At 33.3% G+C, this 21910-nt stretch overlaps 1 protein-coding gene across 3 annotated transcripts in view; it reads left to right on the top strand.

Moving 5' to 3' along the window:
* LOC25479932 (uncharacterized) overlaps positions 1-17328 on the top strand; it is a 44221-nt gene extending 26893 nt beyond the window's left edge. The window contains exons 5-16 of one of the 3 annotated variants that reach the window (XM_024774652.2): positions 12697-13276; positions 13680-13771; positions 13920-14021; positions 14121-14216; positions 14695-14772; positions 14864-14936; positions 15016-15138; positions 15260-15423; positions 15635-15727; positions 15824-15895; positions 16197-16293; positions 16424-17328. In XM_024774652.2, coding sequence (XP_024630420.2) covers positions 12697-13276; positions 13680-13771; positions 13920-14021; positions 14121-14216; positions 14695-14772; positions 14864-14936; positions 15016-15138; positions 15260-15423; positions 15635-15727; positions 15824-15895; positions 16197-16293; positions 16424-17064 — 2211 coding nt within the window. In that variant the 3' untranslated portion in view covers positions 17065-17328. The remainder of the gene's footprint in view (positions 1-12696; positions 13277-13679; positions 13772-13919; positions 14022-14120; positions 14217-14694; positions 14773-14863; positions 14937-15015; positions 15139-15259; positions 15424-15634; positions 15728-15823; positions 15896-16196; positions 16294-16423) is intronic. The other 2 variants (XM_039832435.1, XM_039832434.1) reach the window with 2 other exon arrangements.
* Positions 17329-21910: the final 4582 nt, after the last annotated feature.

Raw genomic sequence — 21910 nt, 5'->3', positions numbered from 1 at the left:
GGAGTATAAATTTTACTTTTCAAAGGAGAAAAGTGTATATTTTATCATAAGAGGGGAGGGGAGTGTAATTCATGTTTCTCTTAGGGAAGGGGAGTGTAATTTTCTCATTAATTAAACATGCAATGGTGTCACACTTCATTTAAATTAAAAACGTGGCAGCATAATCATTTTTTTTAGAACATCAAAATAACTATCATGTCATTTGTATTAACATCAAAACTGAATTCAAAACGAATTTTGAAACAAAATCTAAACTAAAAATTCTCAATCCCTAGTGTCACAGATCAGAGCATCGACTCGATAAAGACTCCTAAAAGCGATACGTAAACAAGTAGGCTCCAAAGCCATCCTCGGAGATAGATAAAGACTCCAAAAACGATAAGTAAACGAGTAGGCTCCAGAGCCACCCTCAGAGCCTCACTGCTACTAAACTCCTTCTTCCTGCAAATCTACACCAGAAAGGCGTAGGTCCCAACCCGCAACTAGAGCATGGGAATATATCCAACACAAGAGATGCATAAACACATGTATAGATTTAGATAAAAGAACACAAATGACATATGATATTCACATTTAAATATGAACGTTTATTTAATAAAAATCAATAGGCACCAATTAACGTCTTATAATAACATCTAAACATCAACATCATTTCAGATTATCAAGTAGACATTAGTAAAATACAGATCATTCACATATAATCATATAGAAGCACATCATTGAATATCACGTATTAAAATAGTTTCACTTCTATAAATAACATATATTTTAATTACACAATCATTTAGAAGTGAATCATTGAATATCACATCTTAAAATAGTTACATTTCTTTAAATAACACATCCTTTAATTAAACAGCTTCAAATAGCACATCAATTACACATCATTAAATGACACATCATCAAATAACTTACAAATTACATTTCATCAAATATATAATAAAATTCACTACATCTTGAAATATTTTGGATATCAGAGGCATATTACTGATTTATATCCACTACATATTTAAATATACTACATCTTCGAATATACTATCTCTTCAAATATGCTTCACAATGAATGCAATGTCCCTAACTCGACTCTATATGCACATGTCGTACCGGTTTTGGATATCAGAGGTATGTTGTTGATTTAACCCATCTTTAAATCACAATGAATGCAATTTCCCTAACTCGACTCTAAATTGCATATTATATGCAGGGGCCGGGGTTCGAACCCCGGACACCTCACTTCCCCACAATTTAATTGTTGTGTGAGCTCTAACCATTAGACTACTGACCCAAAAAAAATAAACAGCTACCATTGATTAGAGCTCTAGTTTATGTATATTAAGTCAATGTCTCTATCCCAATTAACTAAACAACCTGATCCATATATGTTAGCAACTGATTTAATACAACTAAAAATAATAATGTCAAACAATCAATACTACTACGGCTACTAATAATAATAATTACATTAATAAAATAATATTAAAAATTGGGGTGTTACAATCAAGGTAATTAAAATCGGATCGGACATTAAACCGGTGTAGATATGGGTTCAAGGGTCCAACCGAGGTTCAACCAATAGTTTGTATATAACGATATTTATATTATTCTATGATAAAAAAAAAAACAAATATCCAAAAAATTTCTGTATAAGTAAAATATTTCATATAGACATAAAAAAAATTCAACAATAAATAAATAATATATATACATTTTTTGATAAAAAAAAAAAAGTTAAAATATTTAACAAGTAAAGCAAGAATAAAATCATGTTATGTAGTTATGGGTATTGGTTTTTTGAAATTTAAAATGACGAAAAATGGTTTTCTCCCAACAATTTTTGCTCATTTCCAACAAAACTTCTGAAAATACCACTGCATGAGTTAACTCACATACGTGTTATACTCCGCGTGAATTAACTCACAGAGATGTTATACATGTTTTAAACACTCCAAAACCTATGACATAGCTCAGTCATCTACTTTCTTAATAATAGACCTCTCCCCGGAGAAAGAAACAAAGGCATTAAAGTCAACAAAATAAAAAATAAAACGTTTGACACAATGACATAAATGATAGAACTTAAAAAAAAATAGTGATGGAAGTAATCTAATAGTCCTGAATAGAAGAAAATGAAACAAATTAACCAAAATTGTGTATCTTCGTGATTTTCCCCTCCCGGAAGCTCCTTCACGCCGACTACGAAGCCGCATATTTTGATTTCATGTTTGTTTTATTTCATTTTATTTTCTATTGTTATTGTTATTTTTAGGACCACAACGATGTCTATTTGACAACAATGTTTACCGCTCTTCTTTGTATTTTCCTGCTTGCAAAACAATTTCATAGCTTTTGGAGTGTTTAAAACTAAAGTGAGTTAACTCATACGGAGTATAGCACGAACATAAGTTAACTCATGCAACATGACTTAACTTATACAGGGGGACATTATGGATTTTACAGTTGGGAGTAAGCAAATTATGTTGGGAGAAGAGCAAAATTCTAAAATGACCCATGCCCCATCTTTACATGTTTGGCCCAATAACCCACTTGGTACTACTTGTAAGCGGGAACCCTAAAATTGTTAGTGAAAGAAGTGGTGAGATTTAGCATGGGAAATGCTTGTTTTTTTCCCATGATGGGAAAGTCTAGTTTTTAAGGATACCTGGCGGCATAGTTTTAAAACTCGGACCAGATCGGCCGGTTCGACCGGTTGAACCGTGAACCGGACCCCTAACCGGTCCGGTCTAAGTTTTGGATTGGTTATGCAATCAGTTCGGTGTGAACCGGTGCAACTCGGCCGAAACCGATAAAAACCAGTGACCCGGCGGTTCTATCTGAACCGGACCTGTCTGAAGCAATACCAAATTTTAATTGAATATTAAGTTGTAAAAAATGGCATAAGTGGGAGTTGAACTTGTGACCCTCCTATTATAGAAAATGCTCCCAACCACTTAAGCACCAATTATTTTTGTGTTTAATTTTCTTTCAACATAGTTATAATAACATATGTTTTGGGTAAACATCATTTCGTATTTTCGGAATATTTACTATAAAGCAATTACCTTCAATTTTTTTTTCCGTCTAATAAAACTTCACATATAAATGTATATAATCTTTGTAAAAAACATGAACATATATAATTATTTCAAAAATAAAATATAAGCATATATAATTATTAAGCTCAAATATTTTGTTTAAAGCTCATAATAATTAATTATGTTTGTTGGATATTTATTTTATATTCTATGTGTTACTATTTTAGATTTTGCAGTGACTGAGTCATCGGTTTAATATGATTTAATCTGATTAAATATCTATACAAATTTAATTTAAACACCGGGTTATCTTATCGAGTCATCCGGTTTGATCCGATTCAGTCATGCGGTTCAACCAGTGACCCAATGGTTCGACCATCGACTCAGTGACCCAGTACCTATGTCGAGTCGATGACCGAGCCGAGTTTTAAAACTATGTCTGGCGGTTGTCACTTGTTGAGTTCAAACAAAAAAAACTTCAGCTTTCATATTTTAATATTATCCGTCCTTTTACTAATTCACCCCCTCCTTTATATCAGATTTCAAATCATGTTTGCCTTCTAACTCAGACATAAAAGTTGTAAGTTAGGAGAAGTTCTTCATGGCTAAACACAGCTGAGCAAAAAAACCAAAAATCGAAAATCCAAGAGGCATAAAATCAATTTAGGGATTTTCATAATAAGAAAAAATGGGTTCCATAATGTTTTTAAAATCCTTGTATATCATTGTCTCTATGTGAATGCAAGCATGAGTTTTTTAATTCATGAGGTTGAATCCGGATTTAGAGTTGGGGTTTTCTAGATTTGAGTCATTCAAAGTTGAATCCTTTCTTGGGTTGGTAATTTTTTGTTTTTTTGTAGATTGTTTTATTTTTAGATTTGGATTGTTTCAGCAAAAGAGAAATGTGTATTATATGTTGTTGATGCTAAAAAGGAGTGTGGTTGATTGATATGTGACAAGAGAGATGCAAATTCAGGGAGAGGAAAAGAAACAAATCTGAAGTGGTTTGATGAAGAAGATGATGATGAATGATAGTTAGTGTTTGATGAAGGAGAGGCGGAGAAAGGGAGAGTTAGTGTGTGATGTAGGGGTAAAACTGTCAAAGCAACGGTTAATATAAATAATTTAGAGGGTGATTAATAATTCAATTAGAAACTGACCTTTGAAATTTGAATTTACGGGGATTCAGTAGTGTGCTCCCTGATTTTCGGATATCAAACCATTAATTGATTTGAATCGTCAATCTTTGAACTCTCGATTTTTATTCTTGGGAAGGGAAAATATGAGTAAAAACCCTTATCGACTTTGGATTCGGGGGTTGGTTATGCGAAGGGAAGGTGCTAGCACCCTAAGCGTCTATGGTATTCCATAGGAACCTCTTACCTAGATTATCTTGTGCTAAATTCATTTGCTTACTTGAAAAATTATTACCTAAAAATCTAAGTGAAAGAATGGAGGGAGAAGAAGTATGTTTTTGGTTATTTTTATTTGATTTGGAAGGACGAGTCCTCTGCCTACGTACCCTTTTGGGAAAGGGATCAAAACCGACGTAGTTCCACTCAAAAATTTCTTTGGTGGGTTAGGTTGATTTTAAGATTTTTGAAAATGGTTTTAAGAAGAGAAAGAGGCCTCAAGGCATGAGATAAAAGAAATGAGTGAGGTTGATTGATTTTAAATTTTGAAAATGATTGAAGTTGAATTAAAATTGATTGAGAATTTGATTAAGAAAATAAAGGAAAAATGTTATTAAGAAAATGATTTTGAAGTTTTGCATATTTGATTTTTTTGAGAAAATGATTTTTCTAAACTAACGGTGAAAACTAACGTAACGTCGTACGAGAAATAAATGTGAAGTGTCGGTGCATGTGTCGGTGCTTGTGTTACCTATATTATTACATCAATTCCTAAATACAACCCTAAGTCGAATGACAAAATAAAATGATGAGAAAATTTAAATGTGCATGCTATGATTCAAGACAAAAATTAAATCGTTAGTAAGCATAAGAAATAATAAGCAAGTACTTAAGACAAGCAACAATTAAAATCATCATATAGAGATTAAAAGCATGTAATGAAACAAGCAAGAAAATTTTAAAAGAAAACAAATAGGATGAATTTTTGAAATTAGAGAAAATTAAAATGATGAGAACAATATTTTTTTGGAATTTTTTCTAAGCACAAAAATGTCAAAAGAGTGTAAAAACAGTATTTAAAAATAAAGACAATTAAAAATAAGAAATAAAAAATTGGCTCAGCAGGATCTAATCTGGACCGTTGGATGAATCCAGAGGTCCAGATCTGAATCCCAAGATCTCATCACAGCCACAGGATTTAAGATCCAACGGTTAAACAAAACAGAACACAGAAGACTGTAAACAAAGAACACGCGTGTGATCTAACAGAATCATCACTGACCGTCAGATACGAGATCAAACAGTCTAGATCTGAAGATGTACAAATATCACCATGGATCACACATACATGACCGTTAGATTAAAATAGGAGGAAAGATCTAAGGGTTCAGAAAGAAGGGAAGGAGGAGCCAGATGGACCAGTCCGGTTCAGATGAACCAGACCGGTTCGCATATGCTTATAAAAAAGGATTTTGAACCGGTTTCCTTCATTTCTTCCTTTCTCCGTCTCTCTAAACAAACCTAGTGAGAGAAGGTCTGCAAGTGCAGCCTTCTTCTCCGACAAGTAGCTTGAAATCCGGCACGGCGGCTGCCGGCCCAACAGGGCGGCGCCCCCGTGCCGGAAAATCCAAACACCTCTGTTTTAAAAAAAAACTTCGGATCTAGATATCCTTTTTGGCACTGAGTTCGAATCTGAACTTGTTTTTCAAAGAACAACAACAACACGTCCCAGATCTAAACAAACAATTATGAAGAAAGTTTTTAAATCAACACAAATATGAACACAACACAGATCGAAGAAAAGGAGAAGTAAAACACGTCACCTTGGTCAGATCGGAGAAAAACGCTAGAAAGAACGACGGAAAACTTCGAAATTCTCCTCTATCCTTCGTTTTCGGTACAGATCGAAAACTCGATGATGTTGTTGTTCGTTTCTGGCCTTGCCTTCTCCTACTTGATTCGTCACCGATTCACTTGTTTGAGTTGCTTGATATGAACGAATTGTGGTTAAAGAAAAATATGTGAAAGCAAGTTGCTGTTATTTTGAGGTTTGGATTTGTTGCTGTTAGTGATGAACAGCTTCGAATTTGAACTCCTGGAAATTATGTGTTCTTCGTAATGTTCATGATTTTTTTGTGATTTTTGGGTGTTTGATCCAAAAAGAGAAAAGAGAGAAAAGTGAATAGTGTTTATGTGATAATTGCTGCAGAATTCTGACTTTTTCTGACTGATTCTGTACAGTGATTGATTGGTCCCCCCCTTTGATTGCAATAAATGCAGTGGTATTTATACTACTGTAAAATAGGGTTTTGATTTAGAGGACCAATGAGAATGTGACATGTGGACAAGACTAAACTTGACTTTGTAGAGACTTGATAAAAAATAATATGAAATAGAAAACTTGAATTTTGAAAAAAAAGTGACTTAATAAAAAAACGAGAAAATGAAAAGGAAAAAACATAAGAATATAAAACAATAAAGAAATTAGATAAGTGGAATTAAAAATAATAAAGATAAAGTGAATGAATTAACAACAAGTAAAATTGTCCCTTTCGGTAACTAAAATGAGGTACTTCAAAGTAACCTTCTTGCCAAAATTTCGTTTGAAATGATTAAAAAGACACGACTTTTAAAATACGATTAGACCTTTTAAAATGACTTGACTGTTATGACTAAAAAGATTATAAAATGTGTTATAAAAATACAGATGAAGTGATTTAAATTGTTGTAAAAATGCAAGCGGGGACTTAAATGCAAGATAAAAGTTTATAAATGATTAAAGACGAAAGAACACGAATTTCAAATAGTAAAAAACGAATAACAGAAAATGTGGACTATTTTAAAATATGGACAAAAAAAGATTTTAAACGGTCCAAATTTAGGGTATGACAAGTTGTATTTAATTAATGAAATTAATTTAATCTTAAAATTATAATTAACGAAATGATAATTTAATTAATGCAATTGATTTAATCTTAAAATTATAATTAACCAAATGATAATAAACAATTACCGTGGGGTCTCATATTTTTTTTCCATGTGAATTGCTAAAAAGTTACTAGAAGGTATCCTGACTAAGATTTGAACCATTGAATTATAAAAATAATATATCTATGGCTGAAAAACAAATTTTTCATCATGGAACAAAACTCTCCTTTCCCATACTAAATCCCACCGAAAGAAGTAGCCGCCAGTCACATTCTCTCATCCTAATTGAACACACATTCCTTGTCATTTTGCCATTAAATTCTTCTCTTAATTTGATTGTTTCAGTACTTCATTTCTTTGATTTCCTTTCACTTTCTTCCATTTCTATCTTAAATCTCCCTTCATCCAATGGTCCTTTTTTGCTTTTACTCATGAATGTGGTTTTCAATCTAGACTTAAATGCTCTTTTGATTCCTTAACTAAAAAAAAATTGTTTAAGTAGTGTAAGTTTTTTTTAGTCTCGTTTTGGTCCTTTCTATTAAGTTTAATAAAAAGCGTTAAATGTGGACACGTGTCACCTTGTCATTGACTCTGAGAATTTTTTTTACGAAAAAAATATATTATTTTTTTACAAAAAAAAATATTTTTAAATATATATACTTTATTTTTTGTAAAAAAAATCCCATAACCAATGACAAGGTGACACGTGTCACTTTGACATTGGCTATGAGATTTTTTTAAAATTATATATATATATTTTAAAAAATAAATTTTTTTTTGTAAAAAAAAATCTCAGAGCAAATGACAAGGTGACAAGTGTCCAGGAGTTAATTTTTTTTTTTTAAACACTAACGGAAACCTTATAGAAGGGACTAAAATGAGACTAAAAAAAAACTTAAAGTACTCAAACAATCTTTTTTTTTAGTTAAGGGACCAAAGTGATACCAACTAAATACTTAAAGGACCCAAAGAGCATTTAAGCCTTCAATCTATTATTCTTCTGTAATTGCAAATGCGAATGAAAATGATAGGAAAAAAAATGCAACGCGATCCAACCTGGTCAACCGTCTGAACCGCCGATTTTAGCCGGTTTTTGCGATTTTGTACCGATTTTGCAGTTTTCTACCTAATTCTAATGCATTTTAGTTTTGAAGGTCATCTAGACCGGACATATATCTAGTTCGCGGTTCAACCGGGCGGTCCGGTTTTAAAGGCATATGTTATCATGACCCTAACTTTAATCACCAATTAACAAAAATGATAAAAAATTAATATTTTGAAAATATTCACTAGGTGATAAATTTATCAAAAATTAACCGTTGAGCTCCCATTAACCAGAACCGACAAACTACCAGAACAAACGCATGCCTTCAGTCAACCATGTCGTTTGTCACTAAGCCCAAACCTTTGAAACATAATCCAAGAAGCTCCAAAAAAGACATGCTTGGTAGCTGACTTTTCATCACGAGCTTATAACTTATTTCACTAGCTTATAGTTTATTATTCAGACACTATTTTAAATAGCATTTAAGCTTATAGCTTATCATTTTTATCTCATTTTTACCCTTGTAATTTAAACTAAAACTCATGTTTACCTTTATTCAAACCGATAGTCCTGTTTTGCCCAATTTACATGATTTCTCTACCTCACCTAGATGGGGCTCCCTCCTGCATGAATTATGTGACCCTTTTTCAAGCGTTCTTTCGTCTTGTGATACCTTGGAACTTTAAATGAATTTCTTCATTTTGCATTGTCTTCAAATATATTTTAAGAACCATATATTAAACTTCAATCTTCATATTCTCGATCCTTCATGTGATGTCCTGTTTTACCCAATTTACATGATTTCTCACTAAAAAGACTTGAAAAACATAAAGAGTTGCATGATTCAGGATAAACCTGGATTACAATGACCCGAATGAAAACAATACAAAAAGTTCCTCAAACCATTGACAACTCCTCTGATTGACTTCTAATTTGCCTTCAAATGCATAGAAAATAACCAAAAACATAGCTAAAAACATCATATGTTAATTACTCCATCATCACAACCCAAAACTTAAACCATTGCTTATCATCAAGAAAAAATTAGCAATAACTTAGAATTTACATGAATTTGATGATGGAACATACCTTTCCTCAGATGGTGCTCAAATTGTTACTCTTCCCACTTCTATGAAATTGAAGTAATTATAAACAAACATTCAAGGTACATATTACCCCACACACACACATATATATGTCTTTTCAAAGTTATAATGTGGCTTAGGTTAAAAGTGAGATATATTTGGGAAAGTAGGCTAACAAACATTTTGGAATTAGTTTCCTATGGATTCCAACTTTTGGGAAAGTAGGCTAACAAGAGAAATGGGTACTAGTAGAACTTATAATTCTCTTTTTCTTTTTTTTGAAGAGACCAACTTTTGTTGGACTTTAATTTTTTATTTTTTTTAGACCTTTATTTTGATGTTTTATCTACATTATTGTTTTGATAACCAAGTTCTACTAGTACCCCACCACAAATGTAAAATGTTTCTAATTTCAAAGTGAAATTCCCAAATGTAATTTCCAACCATGCCAATTATTTCACTAAGATATCTAACTGAAAAATAAAGCAAACAAATATAATAATTATAAGGTTCGAAACTTGTGACATGATTCAAGTCACATAAGTAACAAAAAAAGAAAATTGCAGAGGGTCATACCGGTTTCACAAAGGATAAAGCAATAATAATAATGGGTGCCTCATGTGTATGATAATACAACTAATAGTCCGCAAACAAGTGCCTTGTGTGTATGATAATACAACCAATAATCCATAAAAACGGCCACAATTTCGAGCAAAAATAACATTCGACATGGAACACACATATAGAAAGAATTATAGTAGAAAGAGTGGAATATATATTTGGCTCAAAATCTCACTGGCTATGCTATACCAAATTGTAATGGTGAATATTTATGAGTATCTTTTGTCAAAAAATAAAATTTATGAGTATCTTGCGCACCAAGCCCCAAAAGTTATCGTGATCTTGAACTTCGGAAGTAAGCTAACCCTTTGTTGTTAATGGTTGGGATAATTCTCCGAGACTAACATAATTTTTTTGAAATTTTTGGAAAAGGAAAGGTTATGCAATTCATGTAAAAACAACGCGCCTAGTCGTGAGTTAGCAAACGGTAAAAGAAATATATTGAAACGACGCGATTGTGTCGCTAAGACTAAATTTTAGGACGGGTTTGGGAAAACCTTGCTCCGTTGAAAGTTTTTTTCTCTTGGCAATTGTTTCTCCATCAGTTACCGACTAGGGAGAAATTGATGAGGCATCGGGTGTTTGAGGCGGGAAATGTGTAGTTGGTGTTTGATAACGAAAGACCATCTTTTAGTAAATTGTGTGTTTTGGACATTTTTAGTTACCATAACAAGATCAAGCAGTTACTGTTGATATGGCACACATGGGTGTGGTTTATTTGGAGGGTGCGTAATGATTTTATATTTGTGTTCATGAAGCTGATGGAGTGGAGTTGTCAGCCACCTCGTCTGGCCGTTGAAGGCCGAAAGGTGGCTGATCATGCATATGAACCGCTGGATGGGAGCTCGTAGGTGAGTCTCCCCTCATTGGGCTAGGTTCAAAAGATGGAGAAGCGGTGTGTCCATTCTGATTTGGACATTGGACCACGCTTTTAAGACGTGCAGAACCGTTGACAACAATGGTTTTATATTTGAAAGCTTTGGTTTTTTGTATGTATAAAATGGGGAGAGCTTGTATTTCCCACAGACGGCGCCACTGATCGTACATGATCAGAAGGTAGGTCGGCGTGCTTGGTCGAAAATGGTGGTTTACGGTGGTGAGAGAACTCCGGTGAATGCTGAACCGAATGAGGGGTGTGTACCTGCAGACACTTCGACGCTCAAGTCAGTAGAGGTTCAAAATGGGGGGTTTAAGAGTGAAGAAGATTCTACCTCGCAGCCTCCTATTTATAGAGGTAAGTGAATGCAGAGCCGTTGTAAGACACATGTGTGACCGGGTTGCTAACGTTATCACTTGTATCACGACGCTTCCGAGCCTGAAAGTCTGTCCACCAATCCGGATAACCGTGAATTTTAAAGCAGGTCTCATGAGTATGTTTGTTACGTCTACAATGAGAACACTTTGTGCCATCAGACGAGTCTCTATGTTTGGATTGAGAACTTGGCTTGCTTTGCAATTTGAGACTCTTAGATGCGAGGAGTTATCTATATATGAATATTTCATTGGAGTTATCTGTCATCACTGCTTGACGAAGAGCTTCCCTCCTAACATGTGCATATGCTTGCTGCACTGTTGGAAAAGGTTTCATTTGTAAAACATCACTTATGATATTATCTAAGCGGTCATTCAATCCATCCAAAAATACATAAACCGGTTCTTCTTGGAAAAGGGTATTGTAGTGTTGGATATCAATTGGGCATTCTATCGGGTTCGGACGACGGAAATCGATCTCACGCCAGAGTCCTTGGAGATCGTTATAATATTTTTCTAGAGAACCACCAGCCTGTTTCAGATGTGTCACCCGTCGTCGAAGGTCATATACCTGAGAGGTGTCGCTGCCGTCAAAGTATGTGGTCGCGATTGCATCCAAACCAACTTGGCAGTGGAGAATAGTATAAAGTTGCTCATTAGAGAAGAGTCCATGGAGTTGATTATCCATCCACTATCGCGTTGTCAGTCCGCCAATGTCGAAAGGTAGGGTCTGTTTGAGGAGGTTGCGGAAGATCTCCATTGATGTATCCCAGTTTGTCTTTGCCTGAGATATACATCTCAACCACCTGGGACCAAAGGGGATAGTTGCTGCCATCCAATTTGATGCCAATCGGCGCCACCGTATGATCATAATTACTTTGTGGCGGCGGCGCTGAAGCGCAATTCAGAATTTCCGTCATTTTTGTCGTCAACTCAGCAAGAGTAGAGGACGAGGCTGTGTTGTCGGTAGTTGAATCTGAGTCGGCCATGGAAGAAGAAGGAGGAAGGGTGTTACCGCAAGTTAGGGTTAAGACCTGGCGGCTGATACCATGTCAAACTGATATACCATAATTTCTCATTCTTTCTCGATCAATGTTACAGAAGAGGAAATCAGTAATATATACATGTAAAACCATGTTTCTAATATAACAAAAAAGGGAGTAATTAATAATTACTAACTATATCTCCTAAAATATCTTCTACAATCTTGTAAAGGACAGCTCACACCAACAATAACAAGATCAAGCGGTTACTCTTGATATGTCACACATGGGTGTGGTTTATTTGGAGGATGCGTAATGATTTTATTTTCTTCGGAGGGATTCCAAAGTTGGATGAAGTAGTTGATTCCATCAAAAACATCTCCTAGCAATGGTTTGTATAATAAGAATAAAATATCTCCCATTTTTAGGTATAGTACTAGGTGTACTCACATTCATTTTCAATATTCATATTTATCTTTCCCGATAAAATATAAAGACTATTTAAGTGACTTAGTTTTTCTATCAGGTTTAGTTTTTCTATCAGGTTAGTATTGTGTTATGCCATTTCGTCACTCTTATTTATGCATGTGTGATTTATTTCCCATTCATTTGTGGCAGGAATTGAGTGCGAACGTGGAGAATTTGTGTCCCAAAGTAGAAAATATACGTTTTCTCAAAAACCTTAAGGTGATAAAAATTTTGGGATGTGAAAAATTGGAAATTGTTTTCTCTACTTCTATGATAATGTGTCTACCTCAGTTGCTTCATATAAGAATTGAAGAATGCAAAGAGTTGAAGCATATGATTGAAGATGATTTGGAGAATAAAAACTCCACACATTCTATGTCTACAACAAAGATATGCTTCCTAAAGTTAAGAACACTTGTTGTGCAAAGGTGCAACAAGTTGGAAAATGTCTTTCCAATCTCCATATGTAAAGAGCTTCCTGAGCTAGATGCTCTAATCATAAGAGAAGCACATGAGCTAGAGGAAATATTTGTATGTGAAGAAGGTGATCAGAAAGTCAATCTTCCAAATCTGAAAGTTGTAGCATTTACCAACCTTCCAAGCCTCTACCAGACCCAAGGAATTCATTTTCAGGCTGTACAAAATCGTTTTGTCCAAAATTGTCAAGAACTCTCTCTGACTAACGCAATAACAGAACACTTTATAAATGACACAATTGATTATATGTCAGGTACAGACTTTGTCCAATATTTTTACATACTAAGGAGGAGTAGATTTAAGGATAATATGCTTTTAAAATTAATCTCTACATTTTAACCCTTTTTCTTACTAAGGTCTAGAATGAAAGTATCCACATTTATCTCAAGATCTAATAAATTATTCCCGTTGGTTAAAGGATATAAACAATTGAAGCTTCTAAATTAGAGGTACACATCCACATGTATGTGCTAAAAAGAAAAATTTAGGCATATAGATAAACAGTGTTGTACATCTTTAAACTTGAAAATGATGATTTGCAATTGAAAGTGGCATTTTGTATTATTACTATGCTTATGAGTTGCTATATTTTGTTTTATTATCATGCTTATGAGTTACTATATAATGATGTTAATCTCTATAATATTTTTCTATAGAATGGCAGATAGATGACGATATCATGGAATTGGCGAACCATTTACATGGAGAAATTGATACGTCCATCAAACCTTCTCATGGAAATGACAATGTAATACAGAAGCACCACATTGTGCATATAAATGACAATGTCATTGTGAATTTAAAGCTAAAAATCATGTATTAAATAAATTAAATTTTACTCACAACTACTTAAAAATATTGTGCAACTAATTTACATTTTCATGCTATGCTATCAGTTGGAGGGTTCAACGCCAGAAAAACCTGTAGCGGAATCTTTGTCTACCACTTCAGCAACAGAAAATGAGCCTCCTATACAAGTCATTGATCATAAACAAAAGGCATTTTCTCTATTTTGCTCATATTCATTCTTATACTTTTACAATGCAGGAATTGAATTATATATACTACAAACTGAAACATCCTTTAATTTTAAGCAGGGTGTCGAGATAACTGTTGAAGAAGTAACTGCATTAACTAATTCCAAGACATTAAAATCCTCAACCCGTTCAAAATCACTCGGTTCATCTTCGCAGGTGAGTTTATTTTATGTAACTTGAAATTACCATAGCATTGTGTCGGTCAGAGTCAGACGTTGTAGAGAAAAAAAGAAACAAACATCAAAAGGAAAGCAAGAATTTAATCCAAACGTTCCTGGTTTAGATAAACCTTCAGTACCAAATTAATACTATTGTCAAACCTTTTCTGGTAAACAATGTAATATCACCTAGCTATTCATATTTTTACAATTCTAGATAAAAGTCATAAATAAGGAAAGAAAATGTAGAATGTAAATCTGAAAATATGTTAAGTGAATGTTATAAAGAGGAAAGATCAATTAAGTTAGAAATACGAAAATTATCATGAATAAATTGTAGCTGTTACTTCTCTGGCTTCTTCTACCTCTCCCTCCGAATATTCTTCAGAGTACCTTCACTTATTATAACAGCTTTAATAATTTCCACAAATGGATCATCATTTTAGGTATATGCTGCCACTTATTTACATTTTCAGGATCAAAGCATTCAAGAGGGTTCTACGTCAGGAACAAAGAATGACCAAGATATTCAATTAGTTGATCTTAAACAAAAGGCATTACCCTTTTTACTCTCATGACTCTTTTTCAACAAAGGAATTTAATTATACTACCCACTTAATTAAATATGTTTATCATTTTGTGCAGAGTGTCAGGTTAAGTATTGAAGATATTGATAATGCAGCCTCTCAGGAAACAACTCAGACTAATAACAATCAAGGTGAAGACTTTTTGGATCAATTTTATTTTCTTATGTTACCTCATCATCCTTTTGATATTATGATTTTACACATGTTCAGTTTCTCTAAGCCCTAATATTAAGGAGCAGTTTCCTATGGATGATGAAATAATTTCCAAATCAAAACCCTCTCCCAGCATCATATATCCTATTGCATCTCAGTTTCCTTTAATTCCTCCGAAAGGTATTTTATAGCTTCAATTTATTTTCAATGAACATTGTTTTTCTTAAATAATTCAATAAGAACCCAATTTCAACATTTACATAGAATGGTGCTAATCTATATAATTTTTTGCTATATATAGATTTTGATTTGTATTTGCATATGGAGAGTTTATATCGACAATTTCAAGAAGTTTCTAAGGGTCACAGTAATGGTAATGAAAATCAAAGTGCACAAATCACTAAAGAATTTGCAGCCTGGATTGAAGCAGAAGCAGCATCATGGCACAAGTTGACTTCTTCACAGGTCCATACTATTCTATTTGTCCAAGCTAACCACACCTTAATAAAATCACCATGAAAATGTCTTCGAATCAAACACATTGTTTTCTGTGCACATAAAAATGAAACAAACACCTGAGGTAGAAATCAGTAGCAGGTGCTTAGAAATCTATTCCAACAATGAAGAACATAAATTTTACTTCCAACTAATTTTCATTTTTATGATATGCAATTAGTTGGAGGTCTCTGCATCAGAAAGATTAGCAGGTGCAACTTTGTCCACCATTTCAGAAATAATCGATGAGCAATTAGTTGCTCCAAAACAAAAGGCATTTCCCTTATTTTCTTAGTATTCTGTTGGACACATTTTCAATGCAGTAATTGAATTATACTACAATCTTAAACATCCTTTTAATATTTAGCAGGGTAGCGAGATAAGTTTTGAAGAAGGAACTACATCAACTTGTGACAAAACAATAACATCATCAACTCATTTAGTAAGTTCATCGCCATCTTATAGTATGTCACAAGGGCCGGTCCAATATACATATTGGGACCTAATATATTTTATTTTTAATCTGTTTATTAAGAAAAATTAAAATGGCAAAGACATTATTAAACTAAAATATAATGTTAAGGTGACCGAATCTATTATGAAAAAGTTATCCATAATACAATTTGGCAATGAATCTCACCAAATTACCTCATTAAACTAAAACTTATCATATCAGCAGCACAGTTGTTGCCTTCCTTATTTTAAACATAAGATATAATTTGTTTATTAATTTCAATTGCTAGGAAGTTTGTGATGGAAAAATAAGCATACCCTCTTCTTCAGTTGTCAATATGCCTGCCACCAAAGACGTTGATATTGGAGACTCCCAGGAAACTATTGGTGAGATTTATTTTTCTTCTTAAAATTATAAGGTTTCTCCTCCCACCATGCCATTACTTTCTTAAACTAAACGATAGTGCTTCCATGAGATTTATAAGCTGAATATAAGTGAATAAATAAACTCTTGTAGCAATGGAAGACATCAACAAGCTGATCGAGGAAGACCCACTTTTTGCACTTGAGAAGCTTCTTACTGGAGTGCAAAGTTATTCCATTAGAAGTTTACTTCAAGAGTTGAAGATTTTGATGGACTCTTCATCAGACCTTGACCATCTTCTATCTAACCAAGAGTCCAAATTGAAATTGGTTTCTCTTTTTCATGGACTGAATCAGCATCAACGACTCTTACCTTCGAATGTGAAGGAGTTTGTTGAGAAAGTGCAGAACTTCTTCAATGACAACATTATGAGACTCACCACTTCTCAACAACTACTCAGGAAGCACAATCAACTTCTTGATTTGAAAACCGAGCTGATGAACAAACTTAAGAGTGCAAAGAGCACACAGACCCACATTAACAATGAATCTTCAACTGCCAATGCTCAGATACATGAACTCTCTTTACAAATTGATGATTTGAAGTCAGTAGTGAACAAATGTTATGTTCAGAAGCAGAAGTTGAAGGCTGAATGCACTGAATGGGCACAACAAAGCAAAGAGTTACTCTCTGCACTTGCGTCAACGGAGATCAATGTCATAGAAGCTGAACGTATGAGGAATTTGGCAACAGAAGGCTTTGCTAATTTAAAATCTTCCTTTCCTACAATTTAGGAAGAACTAGATATATACCTGCACACAAAAATAAGTTGGGGCGTCGTAATTATTGTTTTTCTTAATGCCGTGTTTTTTTTTTGTACGCTTAGTGCTGCACTCTTTTTTCCTTCACCTGGTTTTAACCCATTGGGTTTTACAGGTAAGGTTTTTAATGAGGCAGTTATATCACACTGTTATTCCCTTGTGTAATATTGATTGTCTTAGTCCCCAAGTTTGTATTCTTTTTAATCTTAATTTTAATCATATGATTGGAGTACTCCAGATGACATAGGTGGTAGGATTGTGATGCCAATATAATTGGATGTCTTTTTTGCCAATAATACACTCTTTAGCAACTAACGTTTATAATTGTACATTGTTTGTAACCAATATTGTCATAGGGTGGTGACATTACCACAAGATCACCTTTCAGAAGAAAAACCACATGCATCATAACTTTCTATGACAACACCTGATCATTGAAATTCTCTAACTATAAAAGCTCTAATAAATCTAATATGAACAACCGACCGATGAAAAGGAAAAAAAAAACTGTAGCATTAATGTCAACGGGTATATTCGAACATTCTAGGCGTAAGATCACAAAAACAGGTTTAAATGAAGTTTTGGTCCCTCTATTTTGTAAAATTCCAATACTAATTTCTAACTATTATTGAGTTTTTTTCCCTCTATTATTAGTTGCACTGATTTCCTGTGTGCTAATTTTGACAGATAGAGACTGAGCCTGTAACTCATCTAATATAGTTTATCTTCTAAGCTCAGTGGCTCCAAGAAACTCGACATCGAACTTTGTTGACTTTGTTAACATTGGAGTATGAAATGCCTGTGAAATTGTAATAAACTTATTTAGTATGAGCTAGCTGTATTCTTTCATAACATGAGATCCATTTTGCTTCCTTGATCTGCTAGTTGAACCTGTTTGTTTCTCTCTTTCAGAGATTCCGTGTTTCTTTGTGACACCTCAAAATTTTCCAAAACAGTAAAGCCATAAAACCTTAATTAAATTAGGAAAACACATAAAGGATTAAGGGTCACTGATCTTTTTCACCCTCTTCTTAAACTCTTATAACAAAACCAATTAACAATTTCACAATCATGTGCAACAAATCTATCAATACATATTTCATACTCCAGATCACAAAGTGAAACTTAAAATATTGAAGGAAAACAGAAGAGACTAGCGAGTTCAGAAGGCAAACTTGAAAACAATAAATATCGTTTGGAAAAAGTGAGAATTGTTGGTCATGTGAAACATACCTTACATTATATGAATATTTGACATACAATTATACCTCTAACAGAATCATGATATTGCTGTTGAGCAAAGCAAGGCCTTCATTTTGTATGCATTGAATTGTACTAATATCTTGGCAAAAAACAAACGCCTTTGAACTCTTCTATTAGTGACCATTTAGAACACCTTCATTATCATAATCCAATTTGGATTTTCATATAAACATCATAACATGGTAGCCTTTGTCTTTTATAGCATACCATGTGTTAAAATAAGCTCTTGAAACATGATAACAAAAACTCACTTTAAATAATGAATAGACTGCGATCAAATCCAAACAAACTTCAGCCCTGCGGAAACTCTTGAAATGCATTACTTTCTTTATCAGTAGAATCCACTTCAAACCCCATTTCTCAAGGGAATCAGTGAAGAGCCTATACCGAGGAGCTACAGGCTTCCAACTATGGGATCCTATACCTGACATCTTTCAACATCCGAATGAAGATACAACGGGCCATGGACTCACTCAAATGCTTTTTTTTTTTGCTTTTATCTTTGTGTACATTATTTTTGCCCCTTCGGTCCATTCACACATGAATTTTCAAGCTTCATATCTAAGATTCAAATGTAAACATATATTTTAAAACTGAGAGGTCACTAGAAATTAAAACAATATATTTGAAGCTTGAAAATTCATATGCAAATGTACCAAAAGAGCAAAAACGACGTGAAAAATGATAAAAGACCAAATCGTTATCTAAAATTGACTTAAGGTACCACACAAATGGAATTTTTTATTTAATCATTGATTGTTGATTCATATTTTGTCCTCTGATATTTAATTATTAATTAATTTGATAATACATATGATTGTTATTTCACACACATGCCTTATTCAAAATCGTCCCACCTATGACCCGATGTTGTAATATTCAGCATTGCCAGATTCATTCACTTTGTTATCATTCTCTCAAATTCTCACTTTCGGCATTCAGACACAACCATTACTTGCTTCTTCGCGTTCCTCTTTGAAGTCTCAGTTAAGTTAGTAGTTTGTTTGTTGCATTCAAAACGGAGGAACTCATTGCCGTCACAGTTAGGTTAGTCGTTTCTTTTTTGCATTCAAAACAGAGGAACTCATTGCAGTCACAGTTAGGTTTCCAGCATTTGAGGTATTTCTTCTAAATCCATTTTACACAATATTTATTTATTTTTTTAATTTTCCTTTTGTTTTACTTAGTGAATGATGTAAAAGAGAAATTTTAATCCAACAACTATATTTATGCATTATTTATTTGCTTGGCATCACTTAGGCTGGAACTTGAAAACTGATTATGGTATTGTCATAGGAAGTTATGGTGCAGTGGTTTTTCTTCTCAAAGGTGATCTTGTGGTTCATGTAACCAGCTCGAAAATATTGGTTACAAACAATGCACATAACAAACGTCAGTTTCTAAAATGTGTATTATTGAGTAAACCATGCTTTTTCAAATCTTCAATTATGTACATGAGAAACCCTATTAATTATACATTTGAATACTCTATGCTGCACATGTATTGGTACTTATTTTGTTTTTCTTCAAGAATTTTAATAAATACAAAATGTGAGAATATTGGAATGCTTCACTACATATCATATTCTGATTGTTTAATAGTATATTCCCATCAGATAGTGGTTGAATATGAAGGATATGCATGTCTTAACTTTCTTTTTAACTAAGATTTATATCTTGATGAATCACAATGATATCTTCTAAGCTTTCTTTTAACTAAGGTTTACAAATTAGATTGTATCTGAAAATTTATTCAATTAAGTATATGAACTTCTAACCAAAATCAAGTGAACATCAAAAAAAAAAAAACCAAATTTAAGTTTGCGTAAAAGAAAATCATGAGTATAGTCATATTAGTTTTATCTTTTAGCATTTTCTTATGCATGGTAGATTATTTTTTAAGGGTGTATAATAGCCATATGTTTACATATTTCTTTCATTTTTTTAGATATCCAAGTGTTAGCCATGTTTACAATTTTCTTGAGTAAGCCAACAACAATGTCTTTATTTTTTTTCTGCAACCCAGGAGGTTTAATCTGGAGAAAGAATTCCAGACTTATTTTTAAAGAGGAATTCTATAAAAAAATTGGGTTAATAGTGTTTTTCACCCTTGTAATATATGTCATTTCCGATTTTTGCCCCTATAAAATTTTCTGCTTGATTTGCACCCTTGTAAAATATTTGTTTTTGGAAAACACCCCCAATAGGCCATTTTCAGAAGAAAAAAAAAATTCAAGAAATTTTGGTTTTTGAATGGCCTATTAAGGGTGTTTTCTGGAAAATAAAAATTTTATCAGGGCGCAAATCAAACTGAAAATTTTATAGGGGCGAAAACGGGAAATGACATATATTACAAGGGTGAAAAACACTATTAACCCAAAAAAATTTGATCAAATAGCCTGATGGTTAGAAACTCACCCTTTGAGATAAATAAATGGAAAATACTTATTTAAATCTCAGCCCCTGCATATCACAATATCCCTACCAATTCAGCAATGTTCACATGTACATAATTCTTTTGATTCTATGAAAGGTTTTTTGATGTACAAAATAGTTACTGAATGTTACTTAAAATGGGTTTTGAGCTTTGGTTTTTGTGAGAGTTTTTTGGTGATGGCAAGTAATTTTCTTTATGAAATGGCTGTTTACCTCTATATAATAGAAGAGGACTACCATTAAACGAGAGCAGTTTTGTCCCGAATGCTTTGCAAATTGCCGCCGTCCAATAAAAACTCGCTTTGTCCGGAAATAAAGGAATCATGGGTGTAAGTTTTGGTCAAATTTGCGATTCAGTAGCATTAAAATTTCATTCAGGAAATTGCCCGGTTGATTTTTGTCCCTTTATTAAGCATTTTCCATAATAGAAACATTATTTTTCAATTGCTTTCACCCACAAGTTATTTCAATTTTATTCTTCCATCGCGCAATTTACATTGCGCGGGTATATATCATTCTTTTTAACAAAAAACAGTGTAAAAGCAAAAGATATCCATCTATGTTGGATACGCACTCCTACCATCTATCATCTAGAGCACTGTGTAATAATATTAAAATAACGATTGAAAAGAAGATACAAAATGGGGGACTATGCCATTCAATATACAAGGGAATAACAATGTTGTACAGCTGCCTCATTAAAAACCTTACCTGTGAAATCCAATGAGATAAAACCAGGTAAAGGAAAAAAGAGTGCAGCAGTAAAGATACAAACACAAAATGATATTAACAATAACGATAATTTAAAACTTCATTTCTTAGATTTTAGGGATGCCCTAAAATGTAGGAAACGAAGATTTTAAATTTGCAAAGCCTTCTTTTGCCAAAGTCCTTGCACGTTCAGCTTCTTTGGCATTGATCTCTGACGAAGCAATTCTTTACTTTGTTGGGCCCACTTAGAACATTCAGCCTTCAACTTCTTCTTTTGATCATCACATTGGTTCATTACAGAAATTAAATCATTTCTTTGATGCTCAAGGTCTGCCAACCATTTTCTAAGTTCATCAATTTCCAAAGAGATCTCATGTATCTGAGCATTAACAGTTGAAGTTTCATTGTC

Source organism: Medicago truncatula, chromosome 3, assembly GCF_003473485.1.
Source record: "Medicago truncatula cultivar Jemalong A17 chromosome 3, MtrunA17r5.0-ANR, whole genome shotgun sequence".
NCBI lineage: Eukaryota > Viridiplantae > Streptophyta > Magnoliopsida > Fabales > Fabaceae > Medicago > Medicago truncatula.
Note: the sequence above shows the minus strand (reverse complement) of the source record. Positions and strands in the feature narration are given on the sequence as shown.